The sequence below is a fragment of the Lepidochelys kempii genome, chromosome 21 (assembly GCF_965140265.1).
Source record: "Lepidochelys kempii isolate rLepKem1 chromosome 21, rLepKem1.hap2, whole genome shotgun sequence".
Taxonomy (NCBI): Eukaryota; Metazoa; Chordata; order Testudines; family Cheloniidae; genus Lepidochelys; species Lepidochelys kempii.
In genome coordinates, this window is record NC_133276.1 from 11,051,976 (window position 1) to 11,068,084 (window position 16,109).

Consider the following 16,109-nt stretch of genomic DNA (forward strand, 5'->3'; position numbering starts at 1 on the left):
TGCCAATATTTAAAAAGAGTAAACAGGTTGACCTGGGTAATTACAGGTCAGCCATTGATCCTGGGCAAAATAATGGAGTGGATGGTAAAGGGCTTGATGAAGAAAGAATTAAAGTAGAGTAATGTAATTAATGCCAATCAATATGGCTTTATGGAAAATAGATCTTGTGAAACTAACCTGGTATCTTTTTTTATGAGATTACAAGTTTGGTTGATAATGGTGATAGTGTTGATGTACTACACTTGGACTTTTGTATGGTATTTAAATTGGCACAAATTCAGACTAAAAGAAGGTGCAAATTTTTAACAGTGAGTGTAATTAATCATTGGAACAATTTACCAAGGGTCGTGGTGGATTCTCCTGCACTTGCAAGTTTTAAATCAAGATGAGGTGCTTTTCTAAAAGACATGCTCTAGTTCAAACAGGAATCGATGCAAGGCAGTCCTATGGCCTATGTTATGCAGGTCAGACTAGATGATTGCTGTGGTCCCTTCCAGCTTTATAACACTAGTGGGGCCCCTTGTTGGTAACCTCAGCTGAGAAACCAAGGATCGAATTGGCCTTGGAGACTGAACTTCTCCATCATGCCTAAAGGTGGCTCCATCTAGGTCAGATAGTGACCTCTTGGGCTAAAAGCTCTCTGGAGTAGGGATTTTGTCTCTACAGTGCCTACTGCAATTGGGACCTGACTCTTGACTGGAGTTCCTAGATGCTACAGTAATGCATATAATTAATAATGCTTACAGAAGCTATGTGGGGAAGTTTGCACTGCTGCTCCTGATGCTGTTATCTGTGCTGTGGATAAACGGACATCTTCAGACTCAGTGTGTGTTTAATCTGGGGTGTTTCACCAGCACTGAGTTCAAGCTTAGAAATCTTTAGAAAGAAAGAAAGAAAGAAAGAAAGAAAGAAAGAAAGAAAGAGTAGCAATTACCGTGTTAGTGATACCCCTTGATAGCGATACATCCTTTTGCCATTAGGGGGCATAATAAAGTCACAGAATTACATAGCATTCAATTGGAATGCAAAAGCCTCTTGTCTTGTAGAAAACGTCCCTAATTAGAGAGTGGAGTTTTGCCTGATACATGTAAGATTTTAGGTGCTGTGGAGTCCTCAAGAACACTGAAATGGTCTGGAGCTGACATAGCAGAGGGGTGAATTTGGGGGCTCACGTGACTGCCACTGAGGTGGCCAATTGTGTTGGTGGATTCTGTGATGTGGATACTTGTCCATTTGAAAATTGGACTCAAACTCATTTCACATCTGTACTGAACACCAGTCAGGACTCCTGATCACTACTATCATGGACTGGATTTCATCCAGTGCCTGAGCAATGAAAGGCTTTGTAGGCTGCATGTCTCCTAAAGGCCTATAGCCTATGGCCGATACCATCCAGTCCTCCACCGCTATGATTTTCTTCTGTGCCTCTAGGGGATCCAAGCGTAGAGAAGCTCTTAGCCACAGAATCTAATCAGACCCAGCCAGAAGTGTGCTTACGACTTGAAATAGGACCGAGCGCCATTGTGCACTCACCTCTCGCTGTCCAGAATGGGTTCCTTCACATCCTGATCCACAGCTCTTGTGCAGAGCTCCTGATGTCCTCCCTCACCAACCTCGGACCCTTCCTCGAGGACGAAATGGTACCTGAGGTGATTCCCATGAAGATAGAAATGGTGGATGCCAAGATTACACTGAAGGTGTGTTTGTGTGTGCATTGGCAGGGAAAAGGGGGTGTTCAGGGCTCAGCTGTGGGTAAGGTTCTACCAGTGAAAGAGAACTGTGGCTGTCTGGAGAGGTGCCATTTCCTTAATAAAGTGTGCAGAATGGTTCTCTACCCTTTCCTCTGCCTCTTTTACAATGACCTTAATGGTGAACAGGTAGCTCCTTGGAATCGTAGTGTAACGGTTTGACCACAGGGCATGTGACTGGGAGTCTGAAACTCCTGGGTTCTCTTCCCAGTTTTGCCAGCGACGTGCTTTGCAGTGTCAGGAAACTCGCTTGACCCCTTTGTGCCACTCTTCTCATCTGCACCTGTAAAATGGGGACAATGATACTTACCCCTTCTTTGTGAAGCCCTTAGAGATCTTCAGAAGGAAAGAGTTGTACAAGAACTGGGTGGTGGTAGTATTCTTGCCACTTACTCAGTGAGAGAGGGCACCTGGTGCAGAGAGATGTCTGATAACCCACCTGTAACCAGCCACGTGTCTTCGTCATACTCCGTACGACCATTACGTGCCCCTTCCTTTGGTTTGTCTCTTCTCAGACAAGCATGGGCTAGGCTTACTATGAAGCAGCAGGGACATCTGCAGATTATTAAGGGCCAATATTGATGAATTTTGATGGAGGTTTGAATCTGGGACATGCAAGATAGTAACTATGAGATGTGGCTTTCAGGGGGTTTGTGGTGAGAGACTGACCCAGGTTGTCTTCAGGGCTGTGACTGAATTCCGTTTTGCCACCCAGAAGGCTTTCTGCAAAGATAACTAAGGGTTACATGAAGCCCTTGTGCAAAGGCATTCTCTTCCGTTTAATGGTCAGCCCTGGATGGGATCTGGAAATGCCAGAAGCAGTAACATGGCTACTGTGAGGGCTTGCGAGGAAATCCTTTGCTGCATTGCCCTATTTCAGAGTTGTACGTGGCAGCTGATAATTGTTGTTTGTTTTGCAGGATGACAGCCCTCGGGTGTACCCTACCTCTCCTGGCACCATCCCCATAACCTTGGTGGTGGATCATATTGTTGTGATGCGCAGTGATGATGGAGTGTTCTCAGTAACAGGTCAGTAAAGTAGAGAAGCCTTGATTCTCCTTCCTTCACCACCATTACTGGAGACTAGAACACTCTGCAGTGATTCCTGCTGGTAGAGACTGGAACTGAAATCTGCCTCTGCTGTGTGAGGCTAGAGCTGGAGTATCTGATCAGCATCCAGTGTTCCCTTATTCTCTGCAACCACTTCTGCTGGAACAGGCTAAGAATATTATGTCCCCTGTTATGTCCAAGCACCCCTCTCCTACAATACTGCAATATTCTCATATGCATCCACACCTACTGGTGTAGCTTCTTGCTTGTTCACAAACTTTTGCTGGAGATTATAAATTAGAAGCTCGAGGCAGCATTGGTGTAATTGTTAAAATGGGACTGGAAGTTTCTTGGTTCTGGTTGTTATTGTCACTGACTTGTGAAGACTGACCAAGTAGCTTCTTTTTGTGCATCAGTACAGGCATCTTTAAAAAGGGGATAATACTTATGTCTGTACAGCATTTGGAGACCCTTTTATGAAAAGTACTTCATGGTATAAGTGAACATATGAGTATTTCTGTGTTGCTTTCAAGCTGCACAAAAGGAGGGACTATCTTTAAAGAAAAAGTCTGAGCAAGGTCTGAAGGAAAAGAAGGTCCCAGTAAAGAGACTCTTGGCAGTTCCAGCAGGAGCAGTACATGAACAACAGGTAAGCCATTTCTGCATGTTTCCTTCCAGACAAATAGACAATAGCTTGTGTCCCAGACAGCTGGCTGCAGACGAGAAAATACAGGGTTGGGAAATGTAAGGCCTATACATGCATGTCTCTTTCCTTATCAAGGGTGTTTATAGACAGGAAACACTAATGTTCTCTTGTGAGAGTAATCAGGATTCAGTTCCCATCCCACCTTTCACACTCAACCCAGAATCAAAAGCAATACCTTCATCACCCTGCAGCAAACTCTCCTGATCACTTTCACGAACCTTGTTTTCTGAGGGGATTCATCTTTCGGCCACCTGTCCAATCCCTGAATGGAAGATGTTCTTTCAGATGCGGGGACTTTTAGAAAGTAGGTCGTAAGCAACCACAGAATGAGTCCTTCAGACATGAGACTTTCCAGGTAACATGGAGCCTTCTGCTTAATTCTCTCACTGTTTAATATGATCTTCCATTTTATTTGATCCAAACATCTGGAACCCAAATAATTGTGTATCGCAAACAAGCAAAAACAACCTCCACTTTTTATTGCCCTTCCTTTACACAGGCATTACTAGATAATCTGATAATTGGCTATTGAAAAATGTGCTGAAGGAAGCAATGTGGTCTTGTGGATGAGGTGCTGAACTGGGATTCAGGAGACCTGGCTCTGCCATTGGCCTGCTGAGTGACCTTGGGCAAGTCAGTTCTCCACTCTGTGCCTCTATTTCCCTTCCCACTCTTTGCCTTATCTAGTTAGGTTGTAATCTGTTCGGGGCAGGGACTGCCTCTGATTTTGTGTGTGGGTGTGTAGCACGTAGCATAATGGATTGGTGATCACAACTGGAACCCCTAGGTGCTACAGTAATACAATAATAGTAATTAATTTCCTGATCCTACTGAAGTCAGTGGGAGCAGGATTGAGGCCTAAATTCTGAATGAAAGAATAACACAGTTCAAGGAAGACCCATAAATAAACATGATTGTCCAAGACATTGTTGACATTAGCCTTGCCATATGCTGTGAAGCCGTGCAAGGGATTCTGAGGGCTATATGTATAATAGGTAGCTTCAGTCAAGGAGGTAGAAACAGATGTGACTGAATTAAGGAGAGGTTCCTGGTGTCCTCACATGAGGAGTCGTGTTAACTTTAGTATGCCTGCTTATGAGGATAAGGATAATTCACATATGTAAGGGTGCAGAATGGAGCCCAATATTTGTCCCTCTGCCTTCCCTGCAAATATAGTTGGGTGATGCACATTGTTGTGCAGGAAAATCCCTTCCTGCTGCAAGTCTGTTCACATGTCTAGAAGTGGGGTGGGAATCCATGGAGATCGGTGACCATTAGACTGCCACTGATGACTGTGCAGGCTGAATATAATAATGGTTAGAAAAGGTATTCTAGGAAACAGTTGGAAGTGCATCTGTCAGCAGCTACTCCTGCAAGAAAGCCAAATGGAATCAGTATGTCAGTAGGCTTTGTTTGCTCTCTGGCATGTAGCTGCAGGCCGTCTCCAAGCTCCTGGTTTCATATTCCAATTTGACAGTACTGTGAGAAATCATCAGTCTGGTCTGCTTTGCTTTTTACCTTTTGCAAAATCTTCTTTCTCTCCTCCTCTTTTGTAGCTAAAGGAAGCCCCAGCATTGCAGAAGGAGCTGCACGCCATGAAAATTGCCCTAGCAGAAGCCAATCTGGACATAGGGCGCCTTCTGCAGGAAATTAGGAAATACGATCCCCTCTTCCAGCTTTGACAGCAGAGGCCCAAGGCTGCAGCTGCTCAGGAGGAGCAGAGATCACCACCAGCATCCCGGCGGCTAGTTTGTTAAACTGCTGCTGAGAGGCCAACATCAGCAGAGAGGAATCGCCTTGGGGAATGGAAACCTAATTGCAATTGCAGGATGAACTCTAAGTGGGGTAGAAAGGGAGGAGGCCCTGGCTGGGTGAAGGGAAATGAGCAACAAGGAGCCATCTGGTTCTGGTTTTGCAGCCATTTCCCTCTGTCCTGGCAGTACGGTGCTACACTCTATATCACTGAACCACTGCAGTGCTTAGTCTGCAAGCACAAAATGCAGAACAGTAGTCAAGAGCCAGGCACCCCTGTCTAGTCATCTTACAATGGTGTTGCTGGCCTGCTGTCACACCACCATTGCATCTGCTTCCTTGTTCATGTTGGTTTACAGGGTGGGTGGTGTGGGTGTCTGTACTTCCTTTGCTATCTTCCTGGGTGTTTTTGCCCAAACACACTCACCAAAGAGCACAGGCAAAAGCAATAATGTCAACTTGTCCAGTTAAGCATAGTCAAACAGGGCAGAAGAAGTTTGTTTTTTAGTGAGTGTGTATGATGTGGAAGAAGATGGGATGGAAATGCCAGGGTGATTGGCTGTGAGAGATATGGAAATAACTTCTCCCCATAAGGGAGAGGGAACATGACTTGCAGATGTCCCGCCCGCAGCCTGTCTAGTGAAGTACAAAGTGGAAAAGGGGACTAGAAGAGACCCAACAGTTTGCAGTCCCAGGACAGAACGAAGCCATGTGATACTAGATTTAGGAAGGCACCCTGTTCACACCTGCTGTCCCTGAACCCCACCTCTCACGCTGTGTCCATATACTCTGGCTATTGCCTTTAGCCTTGTGTGAAGGCTGCCAGTTTGAAAAATGACCCTCGCTCATTAGCTGAAACCACGGGCTGAGTTCAGCTTAGTGTTCTCCATGCTAAAGAGGGAGAAATCCAGCCTCTCCTAACGAAAGATGATTTAACCGCTTCTTGAACTGACCCCCGCTTCTTGAACTGACTCAGGCTGAGTGCAGAGTTTATAGGCTAGGAGGTAGGAGAGGAAGAAGGCCTGTAATCTCCCTTTGTGAAGTGTACTACACTCAGACATATCTGACAGGGGTTCACAGACTGATATGGGAGGAAAAGCACTGACAACAACCACCACGCATATTCCAACCTAGTCATGTATTTTGAGCTAGAGATGAATCAAGTGATGTGGAAGTTCCGCTAGGGGCTGATGGTGTATGTTTCATCAGGGTGCTGACACTCAGACTTTTCCTGAGTGGCTTCTGGCTACCTTGGCTGCTTTCCGCTAGTTCTCTGAAGGCAGTGAAAACAGCAGCTGGGTAATGTTCACTCTTAGAAGATGCTAAGTGCTCACCTTCTCCAGGATGCTTCCGTGATGAAGGTGAAGTGGCCAAAGCCACAGTGTGACTTTCTTCATTTAAAATTAAATGGCTTTTGCAGGTAAGAAAACCTAATAGAAGGTGACGTGGGAGTTCATGAAAAGAAGTTATTGATGAAAAGGCCCTTTACAATGTTGCAGGAATCAATTGCTCTTCTAAAGGCTGATAAGTTTGCTATTTCTTCACTTTACTTGGCTGAGCTAGTGCACAGTCTTGGCACTGGGTGAGGAAGCAAATACATGTGTGTCCTTCTTAACTAACTAGGGAATAAACAGAACATGATAGAATCCAGCAGAGCGAGAGAGAGTGATAGAAGAAAGTGCTGGATGGAAGAGTAAGCGGCACAATTTAAGACAGAACCATACACGTGTCAGAATGGAGACTATCCACCCACTGCACTTTATTCTGAGTCTCTTGGATTTTAATGCATTTCAAACTTTTTATGGATTGGATTTCTCCAGATGTATCTTATATTTGTATTAATGCACGATTTGTAATCCATACAACACTTTTTCTAGTGCCTGTAGAACAAACAGATGATCCCCACCCATCTTGATGAATTAAGGTCTCGGGGGTGATCAGAAGGAAGAAAAGGACTTTTAATGTAACCTTTTTTCCTTGCATATTTGTTCCTTTGCTCAATCCTGGACCTATCAGGTGTTTCTCTTTAATAGGGAATTTGTAGTTTAAGCTCTTCAGCTGTAGGGAGGAAGGATGCATGTTTTTATTTGCTCATTTGATGGTTTAGATTTGGAGAGGGTAAAGAACAATGGCTTGGAAAGAGCCAACCATGAATTCCATGCAGATGTCACTCCAAAGTCAGGGTGTGGAAGAAAGGAGAGGAGATGAACAGGATGCCAGAACCCAACACAGACAGCTGCTGTTCTTGGGATAACTTTAAATTCAAAATCTTTTGACTAAATTAGGCAGAAGATGGAACTGAATGGCACACTGTAGTCTTTGACCAGTACATTGAAAAGACAGTAGCCTGCGGGCCAAGACAGCACTGCCTTACTGCTGTAAGATGGAGGACACTATCTCTGCCATCTGCTTGTCTGTCAAGGTCCAACTGCCCAATGCCTAAAAACAGGTATGGCAACAGCCGCAAGAGCCTGACCTTCACTGCGTGCTCTGAGAGCTGGCAATTAGAAATTATTTTGCTTCTGAAGGGAAAATTCTGTTTTAAACAAACAACCTGAGCTGAGCATTAGCCTGAGGCAAACGTCGGGTACTGGAACTCCAGAAGGCTTTGCAGTTGTGGTACAGTCTTTCCTCATCTAAGTCAGCTGTGGTGGCTACTGTGTATTATATCTTGTTTGGCTGCTGTCGTTTTCATACATTCATTTCTGTCCCTGGAAGAGGGGGGCATAGTCCACCATCTCTCTGTAGGAGAATATTACTGCTTTTCCGCAAAAGCATCTTTCCTGTCCTACGCCTCTTCAGAACAGCTCCTGTGATAGGTTATATGTGCATTACTACCTATGCTGAAACATCCTCGAAGGTAGCAGCCCTTGTTTGATCCGATGGGCAGAGAATCTGTTACCAGAAGACTGCACTTTAACTTTGAGCAGTAGTATGGGGATAGACCAACTGGGTATTTCTCCACCACCTTTGCCCTCTGTATGCACAGAATAATTTTAAAATAAAGAAAAGGGGGTTTTAGAAATGCAAGAATTATCTCCTGTGGTGAGGATCACCCTGTCACTAAGCTGAACAGTTTTCTCGTAAGACCGGCACTAATGCTGTAGTGCATCCATTTATCTGTAACCAGACTTGCTGTGAAACTAATGTACAACAGCTAATTGTAGGTGTAAAAGACATCTAATGTTGTGAAGTGAGTGTGTAAAGTCCAAGCTTTTGTTGCAAAGGTGAGGTTGTTGGTCACTTTCATATAAATGGAGGTTAACATTCTTTAGTCCAACTTCTGTGCTTATATGCACACTCCATCTCTTCCTGTTGAAGTAAGGGTACTGCTGCAAGTGCTATTGTGAGGGAGGGGATGCTGATCCCACTGCTTTAATCACAGTGTGCTTGAAAATCACTTCCTCCCTCCCCCCCCTTTTTTTCTTTAAGATGTTCAGAGTCTTTTAGCAGTTTATGAAAGGAGTGATAGGGGAAGGCTGTGCACAGCACTGTTATTTAGCTGCAGTGGCATGAAGCTACTTCCCTTTCTCATCCGCCACTGCAGCCTAAACAGAGCTGGAACTTAGTTTCCCATAGTGTGACCACAGGGGCTTGCATCAGTCAGTATAGGGCTAGGTTCAGGAAAAAACTGGGTGCTTCTCTTTATTTGTATTCTGGTACAATACTGGGACCCTACTTATCAGAGCCTCACGGGGCTCCCTGTTGTATAAAAGCTTCCGCACTGTTGAGGACTGAAGGGAGCAGCTGGACCGGGGGAAAGATAGTGAGGTTGATAAAATATTACTTTGTTTTAAGTGTTATGGGAAGGTTGATTTTTGAAGACTTTGCTCTACTGTTGTATGTTCTATTAAATGAGCTAAATTAATTCTTATAACTGCAGTATTACATTAGAAATGAGTGTGGAGTGCAGTAGCTCTTGTGAGTTTGAGGGCACCACTCTTATCTGCTTATAAACAGGATAGAAGTCTGACTTGAATTTAAGACCTAGTCAGTATTGGAATTTTATGTTGCAGTTTGACATTTCCATGAGTGCATTTTTTTGGTTCTGTGAACCACCTTTTAAAAAAAAAAAAACCCACTCAACTTAACCTCTACTGTGTCAGATGTCTGCTTTCTCTAAAGCTGGTTTTCTTAAGTCCTCCAGTAAGTGCAGAACGTGGCTGAATAGCACAAGGCTAAAGGCTGTGGGAGGGTGGGCGACTATCACCACACAGTATAAGATACCACTGGTAGGGCATTGTTTCAGTACTCCTTTAACTGCTTATGGAATATAGTGCCTGCACGGATCCAGAGACAGACTAAAACCCTACAGCCCCCTCAATGTTACTTAAGGATTAACAGATAAACTGGCGGGGGGATGGATGCTAAGTCATACAATCAGTGACATTTCATCTGCCCTGTCAATGAGAATGGAAGGGACTACTCAAATCCAGGTCACAAGCTATTTAATTGAACAGCAAGTTTAATAAGTGTTCATTGTATCAAATCCCCCTTTCTATACAGACTATAGATATACCTGTTATAGGAGTAGCCCTCACTCCCCCCCACCCCTCTCTGTAAGTAAAAAGCCTATTGCATTAAAGGCTTTTATCCTTTCTGTTGAAGTGTTTAGCTCTGTTTCACATAGTCATATAAAGTCTGATGGCCCGGACAACATTTCCGGTTCAGTTATTGCCCCTCTCTACCACCGGCACCTTTTATTGCAAGTTGCTTAGGAAGTGTTTAAAGAGAGAACCAAACTTAAGCAGTCACTTGATGAGGTTGGCTAGTGCATGTTGAAATAAGGACTCCTATGGACATGATACAATATAGAGGCCTTTCCTTCCAGGAGTTTAGTACTAAAATACAAACTTAAGTGAACAAGGCTGCTATTTGCACTGCTGTTTCAAAGTTATTCTGAACTTTAACCACAACAGTAATTTTTCATATCTGTCTACCACAAATCGTGGAGAAGTTGTATACGGAAGCATTTCATAGTCCGAGAAACTGGCCACATGCACTCAGTTCAGTTGTGTTTTAAGAAACTTCTCTTTTAGGTTGTTTTAGTACTGGCGCATTAGTTAATACTGCAGACGCTAGAAGTGCAGAAGGTTTGGAAGCTTTCTGCTTAAGCAGCTCTGAGGTGATATGGTTTATATCTAGTAGTCTGTTCTCTTCCAGCTTCTCCAGGGTCTCCTGCTTCTTAAACTGCTCTCTAGTTTTCACTTCAATGGAAGGTGATTTTTTTATACTTTGAATTGGGGATCTGCCCCCGTGACTTCAGCCGCCGGACTGCCTCACGCATGTGTTTGGGCTGAAGAGGTGGTAATTCTCCCCACTTCTCACACACATCCAGTGCTAAACAAACCAAAAAACAGTGATTGTTATCAGACTGTTGTCACAGTTAAGTGTCTCAAAGAGGCTTTCAGATAGTAAAAGCTAACATTTCAGCTTTAACTAAGTAAGTTATACTATTCATAAACATTTTCATCAACTTTACATCCACAAAAAAAGCTAGAATTCGTTTCCTTGCAGTGTCTATAATGCCAACTGAGGAGCATTTTACCAATATGTAAGAATCAGAGTGAAACTGACTTATCTGGGTCTCATTGTCCACACTCAGTGAAGGAGACTATAAACACACCCTAACTGGTAAAATTACATTTTATTGAACAGCTGAGGTTATTTAATTTCTTAGAACATCCAACAACTTGCCAATGCCCCTTTCTACTTTGACCTGTTAAAATATTCATGGGTTGATTAACTTGAGGAGCACATGTATAGGGACTAATACATGAGACAGGAGATGAGCATATATGGTAGAGATGGAAAGGACCTATTGGATCACTGCATCCATCCCACTCCAATTGCCACATACACAGGCTCATCTCAAAGATACAAGATTGCTTTTATCCAAATTCCCTCATGCAACAGAAGTAATCTGCAGAAACAGCCACAAACAGGGTTCATCATTCCAGCAAAATACCACCTCTACAGGTAAAGGCCAAGTATTTTAATAACAAGTCTGTAAAGATTGGGTGGCTTGAACCAACAGACTACTGTCTCCCCTTCAGATGTACTGTAAACATTTCTAAACAGCTACTTCAGTAGCTCACCCTTCAATGTAGTGTTTCATATAGTAATCTCAGCTCATCAATCAATGGAGATGAAGTTTCAGAAGAATGGATTTATGCTAGTTAAATGTCACCTCCCTTGTGCTGAATTCCTTGCTGATAGCAGAATCAGGGTTCGTGAGGCATCTATTTTTGCCCCTGAAGACACCCATTTCATAATAGGAAGACTGCTGTAAAAACTGTCTTCATTTCTTTAAGTTGTTAGGTACCTTGAAACCACCATGTCATCTCACTTCAAAAGGTTTCCTTGCTCCTTTAATAATCTTTAAACAATATATTTGTAGAGTATTTCTCCCCCACCACCACCCACACACACTTATTAAAATATTCGTCTTGCACTCACCTTCTTCTACCACCTCCCCAGCAAAGACTTTGGAAATCCCAGACATGGCAATAACCACATTCTGAGACACAGAAGTCCCAGTAATGGACTGGACCAGCTTGAGAGAAAAGAAGATAAAATTAAGTGACAAATTTCCCTGCAGCTGAATACTTGGGTTTTTTGGTTTTTTTTTAAAACACTTAAACTAAGCATGAGAAATGCTGAGCCGCACCTATTGAAATCAGCATGAGTGAAGGTTGCTTAATACCTCTTCTGTAGTTGAAAATCTGTGCACTTAAACTGTGATCTAAACTACAATGATGCTCTGTACACTTATTTTTATAAATGCCAAGCTGTCTCTTTCACCTCATATGTTCCTCTGTGGACTGAGGATTTGCAGAATCTTACCCGTTTAATAGCAGCCTTGGGGAAAGCAGACCGGCGGTACATCTCATAGCGGTTCAGCTGTTCTTCAGAAAAGGAAGAAACCAATATTCTGGAGGAAGGAGGAAACAAATCAGTTATGACAGAAGACAGACTTTTTTCACCTTAAAAAGCAATCTGAAAGGTTCCCCAAACCCATGTAGGGTCTGTTTGCACAGTGTACCACTTTAGAACACATTTTATGAGGCATAAAGAAGAGCATTGAAAGGAGGGGGTAGATTGTGCCCTACTTAGCTAATGCCCAGGTGTGGGTGCCAAGTAGTAGTAACTGTTCTGCTTTACAAACTGGGACTCAGATCTTCCTTTATCAAGGCAAAGATCAAAAAAACCAACCAGTTACAGAATAGGTTCCAGTGTTTGGCTTAATAAGCCATGACAGTGCATATTACATTCTATAGCACTTGTTATTTCCAGCAGCAAGCTCTGTGCAGTGAATTGGGTGAGCTAAACTCAGTCTGATGAGGAGCAAGTTGTCATAACATAATTAGACAAGGTCCGGTAACCAAACTTGGCATCACATGAATTAGGAATTTAAGGTGTACTCACTGCATTTTCTGAATCTCATCTTCATCTACTTTCTGCTTCTTCTCTTTCTTCTCTTTTATCTCTATTTTTATCTTCTTAGCTGCAGAAGACTGCAATGTAGAGTCCTCAGATTCAGCTGAGGCTAATTCCAAGCCTTCTTGGCTGTTCACCTGCTGCAAGAGATTACCATCATTCTGGGAAGGTCTCCGTTATTCAGTTCCAAACTACAGCTCTCAGTACTCAGGGGTTAGTCTGCGTACAGTGCTATTAAGCATCCACATAGCACTATGATAAATATACAACCAACAGAACCCAGATTTTAATCTGCAAGCACAGTTTGGCTGCTATTGCTTTGTTACAACAGCATGTGACCACGAACACAAATCAGAGGACTGTGTGGCTGACTTAGTTTTACCTTTGCCTGGAAATTCAGTCTTTCCTAATGCTCAATTATTTTCTTACACCCTTCCATTCCGGACAGCCTCTGCTCACCCATACAGTGTGAGAGAAAGAGAGAGAGAAAAAGAATGGACTGCCTACCCACACAATGCTAGCAGCATCATATAGTGTCACCAGATGTACAAAAAAGCTCATGATTTGAAGGCACCCACAAGTACAACACAGGGCATAAGCCCACAGCAGCTGATTGCACTTCAGATCAAAGCCCCTGGGACACAGCAGAAGCTGGAGGAAAATTTCCAGGGGGAAATAACTAGGGCCCTACCAAATCCATGGTCCATTTTGGTCAATTTCACAATCACAGGCTTTAAAAAAAAAAAAAAAACCCATAAATTTCATGATTTCATCTATTTAAAATAATTTCACGGTGTTGTAATTGTAGGGGTCCTGACCCAAAAAGTGGTTGGGAGAGGTTGCAAGGTTATTGTAGGGGGGGTTGTGGTACTGCTACCCTGAGTTCTGTGCTGCTGCTGGCAGCCATGCTGCCTTCAGAACTGGGGGGCCAGGAGCCCAGATCTGAAGGCAGAGTTGCCGCCAGTAGCAGTGCAGAAGTAAGGATGGCTATACCATGACACACACCCCACAACTCCTTTTTGGGTCAGGACCAATGTTCTCTTTAATTTTGTACATCCCTGTGCAGACTGAATTTTGTTATGTGCACTAATATAGAGGTGATGTGTGGCAGGGGTGGAGCTCAGGGCTTTGGAGTGTGGGAAGGGTCTCAGGGCTGGGTCAGAGAGTTGGGATGCGGGGAGGGGTGAGGGCTCTGGGGTGGGGCCAGAAATAGAGGTTTGGGGTGCAGGAAAGGTTTCCAGGCTAGGGCAGAGAGTTGGAGTGCAGGGGACGCACGGGCTCTGAGGGGTGGTCACCAGGGATGAGGAGTTTGGGGTGCAGGAGACAGCTAGGGCAGATGGGCACAGGGTTGGGGTGCAGGGGGTGAGGGCTCTTGCTGGGGGTGCAGGCTCCAGGGTGGGGCTGGGGATGAGGGCTCTGGCTGGGGGTGCAGGCTCCAGGGTGGGGCTGGGGATGAGGGGTTTGCGGTGCAGGCTGCCCTGGGGTTGCTGCAGGGAGAGAGGACTCCCCCCAGCCCTCTCTCCCTCCGGCCGCCCAGTGCCATGCAGCTTAGAGGGAATTTAGATCAGGAACCCCACTCTGAGAAACGCTGGTCTCCCTGTGAAATCTGTATAGGATGGGGTAAAAGCACACAAAAGATCAGATTTCAGAGGCTGTGACGCGCCCTTCGTGGCTGTGACTTTGGTAGGGCCTTAGTAAGAGCCAACAGCTCCGTAATCCCACCCGCCCCTCCCCCACTCCATCGCCAGCCCGCCCCCGCCCCTGCCCCTCTCTCTGCCCCCAGAGCTAACCCGACCCCCCACCTCTGCCCCGGGCTCCGCCCCTCACCTCCGCCGCCGGGCAGTCCGCTCTGGGCTCGCTGCCCCCGCCGGGCTCGGCCGCCTCCCGCTCGCTCTTCTCTGCCGCGGCCGGCGGCTCCTCGGAGGCCGCGGGGGCAACCCCCAGCCCTGGGGGCGACGAGGCAGCCGGAAACGTCTCCTGGGTCGAGCCCGGGTCCCCGCTCTCCTCACGACTGCGCTCCCCGGCTTCCGCCATGGCCGCCGGAGAGACGGCGCGCTCTGATGATGCCATCACTACGGCGGCTCCGTGGAGGGGCCGCCCCGCTCCGCCACTTCCGGGAGATTTCTGTCTCCATGGCAACGCAACAGCCCTCGGGGGACGGGGTCTCTGGGGTGGGCGGAGGGGTTAGACTGGGAGTATTGGGGGTAGGGAGATCTTGGTATGGGGAGGGGAGGGAGTATGGTGGGGAGAGCATGGGGGTTGGAGTGGGGGTGTTGGGACAGGTAGGAGGGGAGGAGTATTGGGGGTAGGGAGAGCATGGGGGTTGGGACAGGTGCGGGAGGGAGGGAGTTTGGGGAGTAGGGAGAGCATGGGGGTTGGAGTAGGGGGGGGTTGGGACAGGTGAGGGAGGGAGGGAGTTTGGGGACTAGGGAGAGCATGGGGGTTGGTGTAGGGGGGTGTTGGGACAGGTGCGGGAGGGAGGGAGTTTGGGGAGTAGGGAGAGCATGGGGGTTGGGACAGGTGAGGGAGGGCATGGGGGTTGGAGTAGGGGTGTTGGGACAGGTGGGGGAGGGAGGGAGTTTGGGGAGTAGGGAGAGCATGGGGGTTGGAGTAGGGGTGTTGGGACAGGTGGGGGAGGGAGGGAGTTTGGGGACTAGGGAGAGCATGGGGGTTGCTGTAGGGGGGTGTTGGGACAGGTGCGGGAGGGAGGGAGTTTGGGGACTAGGGAGAGCATGGGGGTTGGAGTAGGGGGGGGTTGGGACAGGTGAGGGAGGGAGGGAGTTTGGGGACTAGGGAGAGCATGGGGGTTGGAGTAGGGGTGTTGGGACAGGTGGGGGAGGGAGGGAGTTTGGGGAGTAGGGAGAGCATGGGGGTTGGAGTAGGGGTGTTGGGACAGGTGGGGGAGGGAGGGAGTTTGGGGACTAGGGAGAGCATGGGGGTTGGAGCAGGGGTGTTGGGACAGGTGGGGGAGGGAGGGAGTTTGGGGAGTAGGGAGAGCATGGGGGTTGGTGTATGGGTGTTGGGACAGGTGGGGGAGGGAGGGAGTTTGGGGAGTAGGGAGAGCATGGGGGTTGGAGTAGGGGTGTTGGGACAGGTGGGGGAGGGAGTGAGTTTGGGGAGTAGGGAGAGCATGGGGGTTGGTGTAGGGGGGTGTTGGGACAGGTGCGGGAGGGAGGGAGTTTGGGGAGTAGGGAGAGCATGGGGATTGGAGTAGGGGTTTTGGGACAGGTGGGGGAGGGAGGGAGTTTGGGGACTAGGGAGAGCATGGGGGTTGGAGTAGGGGTGTTGGGACAGGTGCGGGAGGGAGGGAGTTTGGGGAGTAGGGAGAGCATGGGGGTTGGAGTAGGGGTGTTGGGACAGGTGGGGGAGGGAGTGAGTTTGGGGAGTAGGGAGAGCATGGGGGTTGGTGTAGG

At 46.6% G+C, this 16,109-nt stretch overlaps 2 protein-coding genes across 4 annotated transcripts in view; one reads left to right on the forward strand and one right to left on the reverse strand.

The window, feature by feature from the left end:
- The window catches only part of BLTP3A (bridge-like lipid transfer protein family member 3A), a 57,401-nt gene extending 47,545 nt beyond the window's left edge, over nucleotides 1-9,856 (forward strand). For both annotated transcript variants that reach the window (XM_073320332.1, XM_073320333.1), the window contains 4 exons: nucleotides 1,432-1,697; nucleotides 2,669-2,777; nucleotides 3,332-3,447; nucleotides 5,061-9,856. In XM_073320332.1, coding sequence (XP_073176433.1) covers nucleotides 1,432-1,697; nucleotides 2,669-2,777; nucleotides 3,332-3,447; nucleotides 5,061-5,186 — 617 coding nt within the window. In that variant the 3' untranslated portion in view covers nucleotides 5,187-9,856. The remainder of the gene's footprint in view (nucleotides 1-1,431; nucleotides 1,698-2,668; nucleotides 2,778-3,331; nucleotides 3,448-5,060) is intronic.
- On the reverse strand, nucleotides 3,969-14,792 carry TAF11 (TATA-box binding protein associated factor 11). 2 transcript variants are annotated; one of them, XM_073320337.1, is made up of 5 exons: nucleotides 14,524-14,792; nucleotides 12,685-12,833; nucleotides 12,103-12,190; nucleotides 11,716-11,812; nucleotides 3,969-10,596 (listed from the first exon to the last, which is right to left on the reverse strand). In XM_073320337.1, exons 1-5 carry the CDS (start codon nucleotides 14,764-14,766, stop codon nucleotides 10,466-10,468), a joined length of 708 nt encoding a protein of 235 aa, XP_073176438.1. In that variant the 5' UTR covers nucleotides 14,767-14,792; the 3' UTR covers nucleotides 3,969-10,465. The 2 variants fall into 2 exon arrangements, with proteins under 2 accessions (XP_073176438.1, XP_073176436.1); XM_073320335.1 differs by having other exon boundaries at nucleotides 12,685-12,836.
- Nucleotides 14,793-16,109: the final 1,317 nt, after the last annotated feature.